Here is a 16,961-nt window from a genome sequence, read left to right as displayed (position 1 = left end):
AATATATCATGCAAATTCAATTTATTTATGTAAAACATGAAAGGAAACTTTTTTAAAATAAATTACAATAAAGTTTTTGAAAAATTATAAAATTTAAAACCAATTAAAAAATAACTACTATTTTAAAAAAGATGAACTAAATAAGTTAAAAAAATACGAGATAAGGTACTAATTAAAATTTAGATATAAAAAAATTAATCTAAAATAAATAAATAAAGAGGGAGGGTGTTAAATAAAACTTAAAAAAAAACTAATGCAAAAAAAATAAGTAAAAAGACAGGGTTTTAATTAAAATTATAAAAACAAAAACAAAAGAGGCTTGACGATGAGGGTCTGATAGGCTAGGCCCATATACCTAATTAGTAATCCAAAAGCTCAAACACGTTGATGCTGTTTTCTTTGGTTTTTGTTCATGGAGCATTGTCCATTCGAGGTTTTTTTTTTAAATGAATAATATGTCATTCACTATAGTTTATGATTAGTCATCTTTGGTAAAAAAATTTCCAAGTTTTAAGTTTTGGAACCCCAAAACTGCATTTTTCAGCTTGTTTTAACTTGAAATTATAAATGCATCATGTAAATATAAATATAATTTCTTTGAAGCATTATAATTTTTTTTAAAAGGAAATAATTACTTATTTAAAATAGATGAACTAAACAATTTTTTTTTTTTTTAAAAAGAGAGGGATGAATTAAAAGTTAAACTAAAAGATCCTGAAAAAAATATAAATAAAAGAGAGGGAGTGAAAGTTAAAAAAAAACAAAAACAAAAAAAAAAAAAACAGAAAATGCTGGGTGTTGCTAGACTTCGCAAACCATGGCCATGCATCCTGTCAACTCTAAAGTCCAAGTGTGCATTGGCCTAGAAGCCTAGGGTATGCACCACAGTTGATTTATTTATTTGTTTTTGGCTAAAAGGGTAAATGACATGTTATTCATATTTTACATATAAAAAAAGAGCCGATGATCCATCATTTGTCGTGTAAGATGATGCACTGTTTACAAATTCAATTTTTTTTTATCACAAGAGAGGTGGTTGAAAAATTAGGTTGGGGTTTTTTTGACCCTAAATATTATTTTTTAATATTTTTTACCTAAAAATATTAAAAAATAATATTTAGGGTCAAAAAAACCCCAACCTAATTTTTCAACCATAAAAATATTTAGGAAGCATCTTTATAGTATCACCAAATCAATTTATCAACTCAAACACCCTGAAATTGGTAAAAAAAAAAAAACCTAAACTAAACCAAAAAATATCTCTCAATCCCGATCTACTTTGTCTAACAAGTCGAAAATCAAAAAACATTTTAATGAAGTTTTTCTCATCCTATGGAATTCATTGATGCCAAGAACATTCTTTTTATGATCAGAATGATGTTAAACAATAACTTTTTTTCTTTTTTGTTTTTTTATAAATTTCTCCAATCCTTTTTGAAACTCAAAAACTGAAAAAATAAACAAAATTAACTTTATAATTAAAATAAAATTCATAAAAACTTTGAAATTGGCAATATATTTTCTATGTGTTTTACATTGTGATATTATCTTTTTAAATTTTATCTTTCTACTCTAATTTAAAATTTTATTTTATGAAATTAGGTTATAAAAAATTAAATAAAAAATATTTTTTTATTTATAATAGACTTGTTCCATGAATGAATCAACACTCTCATGCACAAATAAGCCACCGAGAAGGCGAGTATAATGGGCTATGGATATTGATGGATTGAAATAATAGGCGAAAGCCCACATACGACTTGATATTTCACAAGCTTTAGCCTCACAGAAACTACTCCATATGAAAAAGAACAAGCCAGACTAATCAAGATGCCCACGCCACCCCCCTAACACAATTTTTTATTTGCTTCTTATTTTTTAAATAAAAAATTACCAAAAAAGAAGAAGAAGGAGGCTAGTAATCTCTCTCTGCCGTGGTCCTCCCTCATAGATTCTTCCAGATAAGAAAAACAAGGTTAACCCAACAAACTGAGAGCGAAGGAAGATACAGATACTGAGAAATGGTTTTTTGCTGATACAAAATAAAATTTTAATTGGTGTAGGTTTAGGGTTTGCAAGTATTATTGAGTCGTCGGTGGTGTTTTTCAGATTGGGTGTTGCGTTTTAAGATGACGGATAACATGGATATCGATTTGCCTCCAGAACCTCCTAGCTCCATCGAGCCTCGTGATCGACTTCTTTTGGTATTCTCCATTTCTCTGTTGAATCGTCGTTATTTATATATATAAAAGAATTCAGTTTCAGCTTTTACTTAGCAGGATCTCTGTGTCCTATTGAGTGCCAATTTATAATTTGAATCTACGGTTTTGATTACGAATTCTGCTAGCTTTATTGTTGTTGTTGTTGTTGTTCTTTCAATTGTGTATGTAAATGGCGGTTACAGTGATGGTGGTGGTTCGGGAAGAGGAGTGGGAGACGGTGTCTAGTAGAATCTAAAAAAGAAGACCATTATTTTTCTTTTGTGGTTTTCAAAAGTTTTGATAACTTTTAAGAAAAAATCTAACCAATGGAATTGATACCAAACGATTCTTTGGTTATTTAAAATGTGCTCTCTCCCTCCCTCCCATGTTTTATACATGTAATCTTTCTATTTTGTAACAGAGGCTTACTCAGTTTGGAGTTCCCAAGGAGTACCGTGTTATGTTGCATTCTGGCCTGGTTGATTATATCATGGATAATTGGTCTCGCATACCAGAGCTAGTGGCAGCAATCTTGCCTATTGATGATGAAGTGGCAGAGATTCTCCAAAATGCTAAGCTAGCCTCTAAAAAATCTGCTAGCCAGACAATGAAATACTGTTTCAGGGAATGCATGGTTTGGTTACAATGGCTGATGTTTTTGGGCGAACCAGCTGTTGCACTTAAGAACCTATCTAAGATGAGTGCTGGGCGTGGTGTTTGCGGAGCTGTTTGGGGAAATAATGATATAGCATATCGGTGCCAAACTTGTGAAAATGACCCCACATGTGCAATTTGTGTTCCTTGTTTTCAGAATGGGAACCACAAGGATCATGACTATTCTATTATATACACAGGCGGAGGTTGCTGTGATTGTGGGGATGTGACAGCATGGAAACGAGAGGGGTTCTGCTCAAAGCATAAAGGTGCTGAACAAATACAACCCCTTCCAGAGGAGTTTGCAAGATCTGTAGGGCCTGTCCTCGATGCTCTTCTAGGGTGTTGGAAAAATAAGCTAGTGTCTGCTGAAACCATCTCCCAGAAAAATCCAAATGCAGCTGATCGTGCTGCTATGGGCAAAAAGATTGCAAATCAGCTAGCATTTGCAGTTGTTGAGATGCTACTAGAGTTCTGTAAATGCAGTGAGAGTTTGCTTAGTTTTGTTTCCAGGAGGGTGATTTCTCTAGGAGGTTTATTGGAGATTCTTGTGAGGTCGGAGAGGTTCTTGAGTGAGGGTGTTGTGAAGAAACTTCATGAGCTGCTCCTGAAATTGTTGGGAGAGCCCATTTTCAAGTACGAGTTCGCCAAAGAATTTTTGCGTTATTATCCATTTGTTGTACATGAAGCGATGAAAGAAACTGTTGATGATATGCACAAGAAATATCCTTTGCTATCAATATTCTCTGTGCAAATTTTTACTGTGCCCACTCTCACCCCCCGACTTGTGAAGGAGATGAACTTGCTAGGCTTGTTGTTGGGGTGCTTGGAAGATATATTTATCCAGTGTGCTGGAGAAGATGGTCGTTTACAGGTAATGCATTTATTTTTCAGTTTATAATATTTTTTATGCTTTATCTCATACTTTACTCCTCATATCTTGTAGTGAGCCTCTTAACTGGATTATGTTTGCAAATAAGCTAGAATAAGTTTTACTCTGATTTTACTTTTGATAGAACAAAATTTTGTTAAGAAAGAAACGAATTTAGAGTTATGATAAGAAAATAGAGCATTTACTAAATTAAAGCAATTTAAATAAAGGAGCTTTCCAAGCTACTGAATGTTAGCTAAGCAGTGGCTTTAAAATACTACAAGCATATCATCATAAATAATAAGAAAATAGAACTCTATTCCACTTTCTTAGTTAAATAATTTATTCTGGACAACTTTGGTTTTGTGATTCTTGACAAGCTAGGTTTGAAGAATTTGGGATTTATGTGGAAATTAGGGTTAGGATTTGATGTATATGGGATTGAGGATGTGTTTTAGGTGGGATTGGGATTGTCACTGTTGTTGTGAATGTCAATCCAATAGCAAGAAGAAATAGAAGGAAAGGGCCAAGAAACAAAGAGTGTTTGGAGAAAAGAGAAGAGAAAGAAACAATGCATAGGGCTGCAACCCGTAAACTAAATCAAATACTCACAATTTCATTGTTCAAAGTCCTACAATTGTATAGAGTTGGTGCTTCTTAAACCTCTAATAGTTCTGAACTAAGAAGGAAATAGAAAACCAAACAGGAATGGGAAATCATAACTAATAGAAAGCTCCTAATTAATATTCTTGCTCCTATATAAGCTTAATTAATATTCTTGTTCCTATATAAGCTAGGATTCCTAAATAATATTACTATCTGTAAGGAAGATGGATTCCTAAATAGACTAGTTTTACAGGAAATATCAAAATGTATAGAATTAAAGATTAAATAACTACAATTCCAGCTTCTATTTCATATCCCATGCAGTCAGGCATTTAAGGAATAGGTGGCTTTGTGTCTTCTATGCTTGGGGCATCTTACAATATTTCATAGCAAGGACTTGTGTTGGATTTTAAATTACAACAAATGTTTATTGTTGTCAATCATAATCATGCCTGAAAAAGGGAACATGTTGAAACTTAGCACAACAAGGATTTTATAAGTTTGCATATTACCAAAAAGGAACGTGTTGAAACTTAGCACAAAAAGAATTTTATAAGTTTGCATATTACCACGACACCTTATTGTAATTTTTTGTGGTTAGCTGGTATGAAATGTGACACAAAAAATTTTGATTGGTTATTACCATTATAAATTTCCCCCATGGGTTCAGTTGTGAGAGAAATTGGAACTAGCAAATTAGATGACTAGTTTATATGCTTGTGGAGGATTTTCTTCTATTAACCATGAAAATTTACGAAATCCACATTCTTCCTGTTTGAAATCTGGTAATCCCTTTGTATGTGGTTTTACATTTTTGTTATGGTATAATCTGTTCTTATTTTAAAGAGCTTTTATAATGTACGTCTTCAATCAGTTACCCATTTTTTATTTTAGATTCTGTAAGTACAAAGTTTAAGACTGATTGATAAAGAGTATGACTACGAGTTTCATTTATGCATACTAAAAATATGAAAGTGGGGATGTGTTTGTGTAAAAATTGAATTGCTGGTGCATGTTCTATGTTTAATGGTTATTGATTTGACTTTAGTTCTCACATTCTGTCTTTTTTTTTCCTTTCTCTGTCTGATGAGGCAAAATGGAGTGAAAATCCAATTTAAACTACCAATAAGATTTGTCCTCTGCTAATAGAAAACATTTCCAAAAACAAAGAAAACCCTAGTGTTATAAAAGGAACACTATTAATTGTTCATTAAGCTTCAGGATATAACATACATCTTAGTTATTGGAGTGTTGATGAGATCCATGCAAACATTTCTAATAAGTAATTATTGCCATTCAAGATGTGGGCTTTCAGATGCTTTTATATTGTGTTATAAGAGACAAAATGAGATTTCTAAACTGATCTTGTTTTTATGCAATTATGTCTTGATGATGATGTTTAAAGGCATAGTTAAGCAGGTTAATGGATTCAATTTTAAATATTTCTTTTTCATTGCTTTTAGCCGCTGAAGTTTTAATTTTCTCTTCTTGTTATTCATGTTTCATATTTCAAATTGTTGATTATTATCTTTCTGCAGTTTACCAAGTGGGCACATTTGTATGAGATCGGTATACGTGTAGTTGAAGATGTTCGATTTGTTATGAGCCATGGTGTTGTACCAAAAAATGTAACTCATGAACAGAGGGCTGTCTTGAGAACTTGGATGGAACTTCTTTCTTTTCTGCAGGGGATGGGACCCTTAAAGAGAGAAACTAGCCTCTATGTAGAAGAAGAAAGTGAGAATATTAATTTGCTTTTTATTTTGTGTCATTCTATTGCCAACATCCATTCTCTTTTGGTGGATGGAGCATTTTCTATGTGTGAGGAGGCAGATGATGCTACTTTTCTTAACATGCTTGGAAAAGATATGGATGAACAAGATAGCATAAGACACACAAAAATTGGACGGCTGTCTCAGGAAAGCTCTGTATGTAGTGTGACAGAAAGTTCTTCATTCATTTCTGCAGAGAAGGTTGTTGAAGTTGATTCAGATTCCACTTACCATCACCTACTTCCTTCCTCAGTGACGTGGTTAACCTATGAGTGCTTGAGGGCCATTGAGAATTGTTTGGGAGCTGATGATTCATCTGGGGCTCAAGTCTCTGGAGGTACTAGCAGCATTTCCAATAGCAACTTTTCAGCATTTAAGAAAAAATTGTATAAGATTAGAAAAGGCAAATATATATTTGGTGGCCATGGCAGTACAAGCAAAGATGAATGTTTTTCAGTTGCATATAGTCGCTGCCATGCGAGTGTCAATGTAGATAATGCTAATGTAGTAAAGGACTGCAAAACAACAGTTCCTGGTGATACTGACTGTGCAGGCTCCAGTGACGGTTTGATGGAAGGCAGCAGTTCATCAGAATTGGACCTCCTACGATTTTTAAGTTTGTCTGATTGGCCAGACATAATTTATGATGTTAGTTCACATGATGTATCTGTTCACACTCCTTTGCATCGATTACTTTCCATGCTTTTACAAAAAGCATTAAGAAGGTGTTATGGTGGATCTGTGGTTATAAATGCAATCAATGCTAGCACCTCAACTTCATTATCTAGAACTGATGATGATTTCTTTGGATGTCTTCTTGAGGGTTGCCACCCTTGTGGGTTTTCTGCCTTTGTTATGGAGCACCCTTTGCGGACTAGGGTGTTTTGTGCCCAGGTCCATGCTGGAATGTGGAGGAAGAATGGGGATGCTGCCATTTTATGCTGTGAGTGGTACCGCTCAGTACGCCGGTGGGTACTTTATTCAAACTATATTTTTTCTGGATATTACTGGCTGCGGCATTTCTCACTTTTCTGTTATGCAGGTCTGAACAAGGTTTAGAGTTTGATCTATTTCTTCTGCAGTGCTGTGCTGTGCTGGCTCCACCTGACCTCTATGTCAGTAGAATTCTAGAACGTTTTGGGTTGTCAGACTACCTTTCTCTGAAAGCTGAGCAATCTACAGAGTACTTGAACTTTCCCTTAATTTTAGTAGTTTAGCATGGTTTCATATAATTTTAGGTGCTTCATGTTCTTGATATTTCATCCAATGGAAATTCTCAGATATGCTTCTAAAGGTGATGTACATGACTTGCTGGATCTTCTATTCCCAGTTTTTGTTATCATATCCTAGAAGAATTAAAACAACTGCTGCTCTTAAGTCCTTGAAAAGTCTAAGTCTGAGATGCTCTCTTTCACTTCATGTGTCTAAGTTTTCAAATGGGCCTCTACTTGTTAAATACGTTAGTGATTCATTTTTGAAATGTTTTGTTCTTTAACCTTTGGAATAACACTTCATCTTCCTGAATTTTCTTTTTCCAATTTGTTGTTTAATCACTGACAAGAGAATAGCATGATGTGCTTATTATTAATTAAGTGCCAGGCCAAGACATATGTGCATCATGTAATCTCTATTTGTATTCCCCACCCCCTCCCTGCACGCTAAAGAAAAAGGGACTTCCTCTTCCAGTAGGAAGTTTCTTTATTGCTTCTCTTTAGAATGCCTTATATATGGTCCACATTCTGTATTTCAATGTCAGGGCATATTGAAGTTGATAGAATATCAGATCTATAATATTAATGTTATGGTATGCTATGCTGTGTTTGCAGGTATGAACCAGTTTTGATGCAGGAAATGCTCATGCTTCTTATACAAATTGTCCAGGAAAGGCGGTTTTCTGGGTTGACTCCTGCTGAAAATTTGAAGAGAGAGTTGGTTCATAAGTTAGCAATTGGAGATGCCACTCGCAGTCAATTAGTTAAATCCTTGCCCCGTGATCTCTCCAAGATTGACCAACTTCAGGAAGTTTTGGATACAGTTGCTGTATATTCTAATCCATCCGGCTTCAATCAGGTTATTTTTGTGGCCCACAACATCTGATGGTGTTTAAGAGTTAAATGTTCATTTCAATAAGTTGCTCTATGTATTTTAAATCTTAGGGGATGTATTCTTTGCGCTGGGCATATTGGAAAGAGCTAGATCTGTACCACCCTCGTTGGAATTCACGGGATTTACAAGTTGCAGAAGAAAGATATTTGCGCTACTGTAGTGCTTCTGCAGGAACAACACAGCTTCCTAGGTGGACAAATATTTACCCTCCTCTTAAGGGCATAGCTAGAATAGCTAGTAGTAAAGTGGTCATTAAAATCATCCGTGCTGTATTATTTTATGCTATTTTCATGCATAAGCGTGCTCCTGATGGTGTTCTTCTAACTGCACTGCACTTGCTCTCATTAGCATTAGACATCTGTATTCAGCAGAAAGAAATGGATATGTCATTTCACATTGAAAACACCTCTTCTATGTTTGCTTTTGTGGGTGAAGAAATCCAAGAGGGATTAAATTACGGCTCTGGTGGCCAGAGCTTGCTGTCACTTCTTGTCTTGCTCATGAGGATACACAAGAGAGAGAGTTCTGACAACCTCTTGGAAGCAGGCAGTTACAACTTCTCTTCTTTGATTGAAAGTTTGTTGAAGAGGTTTGCAGAGATAGATGCTGGATGTATGACCAAACTGCAGCAACTTGCCCCTGAGATGGCCATTCATTTATCACAATCAGTTCCAAATATTGAGAAAAATACATTGGGTTCAGCTTCTGATAGTGAGAAACGCAAAGCCAAAGCTCTCGAGAGACAGGCTGCCATATTGGTGAGATGCTGTTGCACATCTTGTAATTCTTTTCAATTTTTGCAAAGAATGAAAATTGCATTAAGTTTGCTTCCCAAAGGTGAACCAGAGAAAGGGCACATTTTCTTTTTATTCATTCTTGTTAATATCACAGATTTAAGATTAATATTATTCCAACCAGTGCTGACCCTAGTTGTATTGTCTTTTCACTATTTAAGATGATTTTTTGACCCAAGGAAATATGATCTTGAATACTAATGAATTGCATTTTATCAAAGCTTACTAAACCTTCAATGCAGGCAAAAATGAAAGCTGAGCAGTCCAAATTTTTGTTGAGTATGAACTCTGCTACTGATGATGTTTCAAATACTGGAGCAGAAGGAATTGACTCAGATGGCACACAGAATTTGGAAGAGTCGACGCAAGATGTTTGTTCTCTTTGCCATGATCCCAATTCCAAAAATCCTGTGTCCTTCTTGGTTCTGCTTCAGGTAAGCTACTGCTTTGTAGGTCAGCTTTTGTAGGATATATATATATATATTTAACTGAAATAGTTTTGATTGTTGACCGAGTTTCCTTCTGCAATGTGAATTTGATACTGATTTCTTGGACCAAGAAATCAAGGCTTTTGAGCTTCATTGACAGAGGCCCTCCATCATGGGATCAAGATCAGCTGCCTGACAAGGGGCAAAACTCTGTAATTGCAAAGGCATTGACCAATCAATCTGGAATAAGCTCTTCAAGTGGTTCGGGAATGATTTCATCTACCCAACTAACACATTTTGTTCAGGATGTAGTCAACCAATTTGCTAATTATGCTCAACCTGGGGAAGTAAATGCTATTATTGAATTCATCAAGGCTCGGTTCCCTTTATTAAGGAGTTCCCAAGTATCTTCTGCATCCAAGGATGGGAAAGATAAGACTATGAATACTTTTGAGATGTTAGAACAAGACATGTACTTCTCCATGCGGAAAGAAATGCATGATAATATGCTCGCTTCAAATTCTGGATTGCAGACTGAGAAATTTACAGCTGCTGAAGGTGGTCAGATAAGCAGTCCTGTTGAATCTGTATTGCTTGGAAAATATATAGCAGCTCTTTCTAGAGAGATAACAGAGCACCCTTCTTCTTCTGAAAGTTCTCCTAATGATGAGCTACAGGCAGAATTTCCTTCCCGGTCTCCCGCATATGATGGATTTGGCCCTGCAGATTGTGATGGGGTTCATCTATCTTCCTGTGGACATGCTGTGCATCAGGAATGTCTTGATCGCTATTTGTCATCATTGAAGGAACGGTAAGTGCCACTGGCGTGAAAAACTTGAAGCTTGTCACTATCAGATCTCTTACTTGACTTTTCAGTTTGACTCAAATATCTTGTCGTAAAGACATGGAGTTTTAATTTCTTTAAAAATGCTACCTGCTTTATTATTTTCTGCAGTTAATTTGTTGGGTTGGGATCAGTAATTGCTTTGGATGGTCATTTTAATCTCAAATACATAGCTAATGGGCATTGAAAAAAGAAAAGTACACAGGAAGTTTAGCTGCCAATTTATTCCAGGATATGGTTTGCAAGAAAAACAACTAGAGATAAAATAAATGACTGGTATGAGATACAACAACATAAATGGAACTGAGCATATTTCTTTAAATTTCAATGCATCATGTTAATAAAGAAACTTCTCTGCATTCTGTTAATGGTAAATGATACTGAAAATAGTAAAAAGAAGACAGCACCTCAAATATAAGAAAAGCTTGTTTAATGTCTTAATATGAGAATACCCTTACTTATGGCATATAATATGTTTGTTAAGGCGTAAAACTGCAAAAACACACCTTTTGCTTATGAGGCAATTGCTTAATTGTAATGGCTTAAAACATTATATAATTGTGTTACCCTTTGGCAGCAACATCTAGGACACCCAAAATGCCTTTTAGCTCCTGACATTATCATCTAGATGGTCCTGGAGTATGAAGGGAATGAATGCCTTTGAATATATAAGTTAGTGTCTGGATAGTTTTTTTCTCTCATTTGTGTGGTATTTTACAACATGCTACAAAGAGATGGTTAGGCCTATAGTCCTTTTATGTGGCCATGTATTTGTCTGAAACGGCTAAATGTTTGTGATCACATTCTTTACACAGATATGTCAGAAGAATTGTTTTTGAAGGAGGGCATATTGTCGACCCAGATCAGGTACTTCTTTTTTCTACAAGTATTTGTGCATTTTTAATGGTTATCGTCCCCCCTGCAGGGGGGGGGGGAAGAAAACATTACGGATTCATTTTTTCTCCCCTTTTTCTCAGGGGGAATTTCTCTGCCCTGTATGTCGTCAACTAGCAAATTCTGTCTTGCCTTCATTGCCTGGGGATTTCCAAAAGGTTTGGAGACAGCCCATGATTTCAACTGTCAGTTCACTGCATGCTGTGGGGGCTTTGGTCTCATCAAGTGAAGGATGTGATTCTCTTCAGCTTCAACATGCCTTGTTTCTCTTGAAATCTGCTGCAAAAATGGTTGAAAAGGGAGATATCTTGAAAGCTATTCCCTTGCAAAGGGGTGAAAAAATGTGGCCGAATCTTGATTCAATTTCCCGTCTCCTTATTAAACTATATTTCCCAAACAGATGGGATAAGTTCTCAGGATCTGCAAGGGTAAACCATTCCATGATTATGTGGGATACTCTTAAGTATTCCCTTGTATCTATGGAGATTGCAGCACGTTGTGGAGGAACTCAAATGACTCCTACATATAGCCTAAATGCGTTGTACAAGGAACTCAAATCTACCAGTGGATTTACACTATCCTTGTTGCTCAAAATTGTCCAAAATTTGAGGAGTAAGAATCCTCTTCATGTGCTTCAGAGATTTAGGGGTATTCAGCTATTTGCAGAGTCTATTTGCGCAGGAGTTCCCAATGATTATCCCAGTGGTGCTTATAGGTGTGGAGGTGAGTCTTTTGTTATTGTGTTGCTTTAACGCACCCAATGGATTGCTGCTGCTGATTTCTTCTTGCAAGCACCAATGTTTCTTTTTCAAGTCAGGGGCTACCATTTTGTATGTAGTTCTAAGATCTGTTATGCCTGCACCGTGCCTATTGCATTGAAATATAATGTCAGTATAATTGGTTGGTCTTTGTTTTATTTTCCCTTCTTCTCTTCTTGTTTGGGGGGGGGGGGTGTTCAGGGCCAAAGGTTGAAAAAAAAAAGAAAAAGGAACTGCTTACATGATACAGGGCTAAGAAACCCCTATCAAGTCATAAACTCAGGGAAGCAAGCTGCCAGTAGCCATATGAAGATTATAAGATTGTGATGCAACCACACATTGCCCAACCAGTCCACCCATCCCCTTCTCTAATTATGTTGCATCCTCAATCTTCATTTTTTGACCAGGAGAATGTATTGGATCAGGGATGATGTTGTTCCATATTGTGGCTGGAATCTTTGGATCATTTGGATTTCATCTTGAAAATCAACCTCAAGAAAAACCTGGGGGCAACCTTTCTACAAAGCCACAGAATTATCTATCAAAAACTTTGAAGGCCTTATCAAGTGCTTGTTTTACATGATAAAATTGCTCATAAGATGGTTATATTTTTTATTGACTAATAGCCAATCTTGCACTGTGTTGTTTTGTTCTCTATTTTATGTTGGTAATGTTGATGCTATTCTACACAGAAAATATGTCGTGCATCTTAGCACACATTGGGAAGGAAGTTTCATACTCTGACGTTCAATTTTGGAATTGGGTGGCTGAACCTGTCCTTGCTCATGATGCTTTTTCATCATTGATGTGGGCCCTGTTTTGTCTCCCATGCCCATTTCTGTCTTGTCAAGATTCCTTATTGTCCCTTGTGCATGTTTTCTATGGTGCTTCTGTAGCTCAGGTATGATAACTGTGCCCCCCCCCCCCCCCCCTCAATGTTCCTGTAACTCTAGTTTCCTAATTCCTGTATTTTGCAACACAGGCTATAGTAATATTTTGTGGGAAACATCAACGTGAAATGAGGGAATCAAATTTTGATGATTCTCTGATTACTGACATCTCCAAGGTTTTTGGGGAATCTGGATGCATCAAGGATTATTTTGTTTCCGACAACATCGATTCATCTTCTGACATCATCAATGTAATTCGTAGATTGAGTTTCCCTTACTTGAGGAGGTGTGCTTTGTTGTGGAAATTGCTGAGTACCTCGGTCTCAGCACCATTCTGTGATAGGGATGTGTTGAATAGATCATCTAACAATTACATGATGGATAACATGAGTGGAGCTCAAGACGAGCTTAATGAAGTTCAAGAGCTGGAAAAGATGTTCAAAATTCCTCCATTATTTTCTGTCCTCAAGGATCATACTCTACGATCTTTAGTTACAAAATGGCTCCATCATTTTTGCAAGCAGTATGAAGTCTTTAGCCCCCAACATGTTCTACATGTCACACCTGCAGTTCCATTCAAGTTAATGCACCTACCGCATGTTTACCAGGATCTACTGCAGAGGTCTGCCATGAGTATTACTCTTCATATATGCTTTTAGATAAAACCTTTTTCAATAACCCAGTTCACTGAGAGAATTTGTGTATGTTATTCAGGTATATAAAACAGAAATGTGTTGGCTGCAAGACTCTGCTTGATGACCCCGCTCTTTGCCTACTCTGTGGTAGAGTTTGCTCTCTCAACTGGAAGTCATGCTGCAGGTTCATATCTTGCCCATTCTCATTGCTGTTATTAAAATCTCCAGCTAAACACTTGCACACGTAGTTGTTCTGAATCTGAATGTCATGTTTTAGAAGGCACCACTTTATGGATTTTAATTGATGATATGTTTATTTTCATCGAAGGGAAAGTGGATGCCAAACTCATGCTATGGCCTGCGGTGCTGGTACTGGTGTATTTCTGTTGATCAAGGTATGGGCACTACTTACTTTTACTAACTTGCTTCTGTGAAGTCCTATCAATTCTGTTTTATTTCAAGTTTATTTATTTGTTGTGAGTGTCTTCTATTTGGAGAGGTGACAAATAATAGTGTTTGTAATTATAGAGAACTACAATTCTGCTACAAAGATGCGCACGCCAGGCTCCTTGGCCATCTCCATACTTGGATGCATTTGGTGAAGAGGCAAGTTGTTTATTCTGCTCTTGTAAAAGGTGTTTCAATGATGGAATCTTGTGTACTGGTTGTTTTAGGCCATTTTGATATGTTTTGTGGTAATTTTGGTTAAGAAAGAAACTGAAGTATCTTGTGAATGTGTGTATGCACGTGCAGGTGTGTTGTGTAAAGTGTTGAAGTCTTAATTCTAACCGGGGCCCATGTTTTGTTGACTTTTTTGTTTTCAAAATCCTTTGTTGCTCCAACTTGCCAATTTACCTCACCATACCCGTGTTGACATGACATGACATGGTATGGAAAACCTGCATTAGTTGAGAGAAAAGGAAGACGATGCACTAGGGATTTTGTTAAGTGTATTACAACTGGCAACATTAAATTACTTAATTCTTCTAATCATACCTATTTTTCTTGTTGGACTTGGGCTTTTATTTTTACATTATGTGAATTTTGGGCCTTAGCATATTGAAATTGAGTTCAGTTTGATGGTGTCAGGGCTATATCATATTGTAATTTATTGGATTAACTATATAAAAAAAATATAATCACCATAATTGATATAAAAATATTCTTAAAATTTGAGAAGAACAAAATATAAATATTTATATATAAAATATTTGAAAATGAAATGATGATATTTTCATTTATTTTATGAACTTTTCCCTGTTTCCCTTAAATTTTTTCTTCTCTTCCTTTTGGATTGCAAGGCATCTGCCATTTGCATTTAACAAATGCTCATCATGTTTGGTTGAGGATTCGATTAGCAAATGCACATCATGTTTGGTTGAGGATTTGATCTAGTTAAAATACTATGAAGTTAGAATTGCTTGTTTTGAGTTCAAAGTTCAATCAAATCTTTTATGTGATATTGTTAATATTCCTAAAACTTCTTGCAGGATATTCAAATTCAGAGAGGAAAGCCATTGTACCTGAATGAGGAGCGCTATGCTGCACTCACTTACATGGTGAGAATGTTTGACAGGCTCTCCTTATTTGATAGTTTGTATACCCAATATCTTGAACCACTGAATATAATTGGGGTTTGCCTCATCTGAGCATCTTAATATTGGCTAGTTGGAGTTTAATCCATTACTCACCTATTCAATTGGGAGACAATAAAAAAGAAAAATGGTGTGGATATTGTAATTGTGGCTGCAGTGCTTTCAATTTACTAGGGAGTCTTTCTTTATACACATTGTCGTTTGTCTATGTTTCTTTTTTATTTTTGTATGTTTTTTTCATAGATTTTTTATTTAATTGTGCATGTTAGGTTGCTTCTCATGGCCTTGATCGGAGCTCTAAGGTTCTCGGCCAAACTACCATTGGATCCTTATTCTTGGTCTAGCTGGGAAGATTCATCTTCAAGGTTCATTTTTTTAGCTTGTTCATCGTGTTTGCTCATGTGTATTGATTTACTTCTTGAAGGTTAATTTCTTTTCTTAGTTTTCCATACGGATTTCTCAGGCATAGAAGGATTTTGAATCAGATTGATATTGGAAGGATGACAAGTGCTTTTCTGTACATGCAAAGATTGCCAAATCGTCCACACATTTTGGGGGAAATTAGTTAAAGATCTAGGGTTCAGGATATAGGTGCTCTGCAGTTGGATAAGCACTTCATACTGGTGAGTTCACTACAGTTACATTTTGTAGTGTTACTCTCTTTTGTTTCCCAAATTAATTTTAGTTTTTATGTCAAAAAGGCACCCTGCCTTCTTACTTGAAAAGGATTCGTGTTGTCCTTGTAGTCAACTGCAAAATGATTAGTTTGGGTTGGGGGGGGGGGGTTAAATATTCTAAACTGGAATTATAGTATGGTTTTGTAGGGGAAGAGTTCTCCCCTAAGAAAGACAGGGCCTGAATACTTTGTAACATTATGAACAATATCTAGTTCCTCAACAGCTGAATGCACAGAGAATATCTTTGCAACCTGTGGAATTCTCGAAATGAATGAGTGGCAATGGGAGGATATTTCTTTCTCGTCATCTTTAATGTGTCACTTTGAGGACACTCCTATTTGGCTGTGTACATAAATTGGGGCACTGGTCTGGGATCTTAGTTACTAGTAAATTATTAATCATCCCATGATTACATTCAGTTGAGGGTTTAAAATGCAAAGGAGTTCAGAAAATGTTGTTGGAGTGGCCTGGTGAAGGTTTAGGGCATGCCTTTTTCAGACGAATGCCTCATCTCTCCTTTTCTTGCTTTAAAGAAGTATTATTTTTTGCTGGAGTTTCCCCGATTGATTCTCTGGTGTCTGCAGATTAATTTCCCTTCTGCTGTGTTTTGCAGAGGAACCCTTACCTGTGTTTTATTCATCATTATTATTCTTATTATTTATATATAATTGGATTTTGCAGATACTTGTAATATTCCTTCTACATGACTTGTAACTGCTGGTTCTCATGTATGTGTTTTTGTCTCATGTGCAGCTCAAAATGCTGGGAGGAACCTATGTTACTGGCTTTGTGGTCGCATGTGAGGCGCGGTTATATATTATCTGTGCATTTGGCGACTTGCTCTTGTCAAAGGAAAATCAACAGCCTTGTGTAAATGTTGTACATAAGTACATCCTGAGCACTTCAGCTTTTGGAAATTATAACGGAGCTCGAAATTTAATTTGTTTATCGTTGTGTGATTATTTCTTGGGAAAATCTCTTTTTAGTCTTCAATAATAATAATAATAATAATAATAATAATAATAATAAACACTAAATTTATCATACTTTAAATAGTCGTCGAGATCTTAAAACAAGGTGTCGTTTTTATTTAAAGTCGGATCTAATTAGTTTTTTCACGCACGAAAGTGAATTAAAAACAAATCAACAGTATTAAAAGTAAGAATTGCGACTATTTTTAGCAACGTAGCTTATTCATAATTTATTGTGGAATCACATTGGCCAACGTGGGACCTT

General features: G+C 35.8%; 1 protein-coding gene across 3 annotated transcripts; it reads left to right on the top strand.

The window, feature by feature from the left end:
* The first annotated feature begins 1,804 nt into the window (after positions 1–1,804).
* LOC7454927 (E3 ubiquitin-protein ligase PRT6) lies at positions 1,805–16,687 on the top strand. Of its 3 annotated transcripts, none has more exons than XM_024603964.2 (19): positions 1,805–2,204; positions 2,623–3,729; positions 5,871–7,072; positions 7,147–7,287; positions 7,931–8,174; positions 8,261–8,968; positions 9,247–9,438; positions 9,564–10,243; positions 11,092–11,143; positions 11,254–11,893; positions 12,621–12,829; positions 12,911–13,440; positions 13,533–13,637; positions 13,782–13,848; positions 13,982–14,059; positions 14,944–15,012; positions 15,318–15,413; positions 15,491–15,671; positions 16,479–16,687. In XM_024603964.2, exons 1-17 carry the CDS (start codon positions 2,130–2,132, stop codon positions 15,390–15,392), a joined length of 6,174 nt encoding a protein of 2,057 aa, XP_024459732.2. In that variant the 5' UTR covers positions 1,805–2,129; the 3' UTR covers positions 15,393–15,413; positions 15,491–15,671; positions 16,479–16,687. The 3 variants fall into 3 exon arrangements, with proteins under 3 accessions (XP_024459732.2, XP_024459733.2, XP_024459730.2); XM_024603965.2 differs by having other exon boundaries at positions 1,806–2,204; positions 15,534–15,671; XM_024603962.2 differs by having other exon boundaries at positions 1,806–2,204; positions 15,512–15,671.
* The last annotated feature ends 274 nt before the right edge of the window (positions 16,688–16,961 follow it).

Source organism: Populus trichocarpa, chromosome 6 (assembly GCF_000002775.5).
Source record: "Populus trichocarpa isolate Nisqually-1 chromosome 6, P.trichocarpa_v4.1, whole genome shotgun sequence".
NCBI classification, from domain to species: domain Eukaryota; kingdom Viridiplantae; phylum Streptophyta; class Magnoliopsida; order Malpighiales; family Salicaceae; genus Populus; species Populus trichocarpa.
Note: the sequence above shows the minus strand (reverse complement) of the source record. Positions and strands in the feature narration are given on the sequence as shown.

Excerpts from the sequence above, each read along its gene's own strand:
- LOC7454927 (XM_024603964.2), top strand. The coding sequence starts at position 2,130 with ATGACGGATAACATGGATATCGATTTGCCTCCAGAACCTCCTAGCTCC. Across the intron at positions 8,969-9,246 it reads AGAGACAGGCTGCCATATTG|GCAAAAATGAAAGCTGAGCA; the intron begins GTGAGATGCTGT and ends CCTTCAATGCAG. Across the intron at positions 15,013-15,317 it reads ATGCTGCACTCACTTACATG|GTTGCTTCTCATGGCCTTGA; the intron begins GTGAGAATGTTT and ends TGTGCATGTTAG.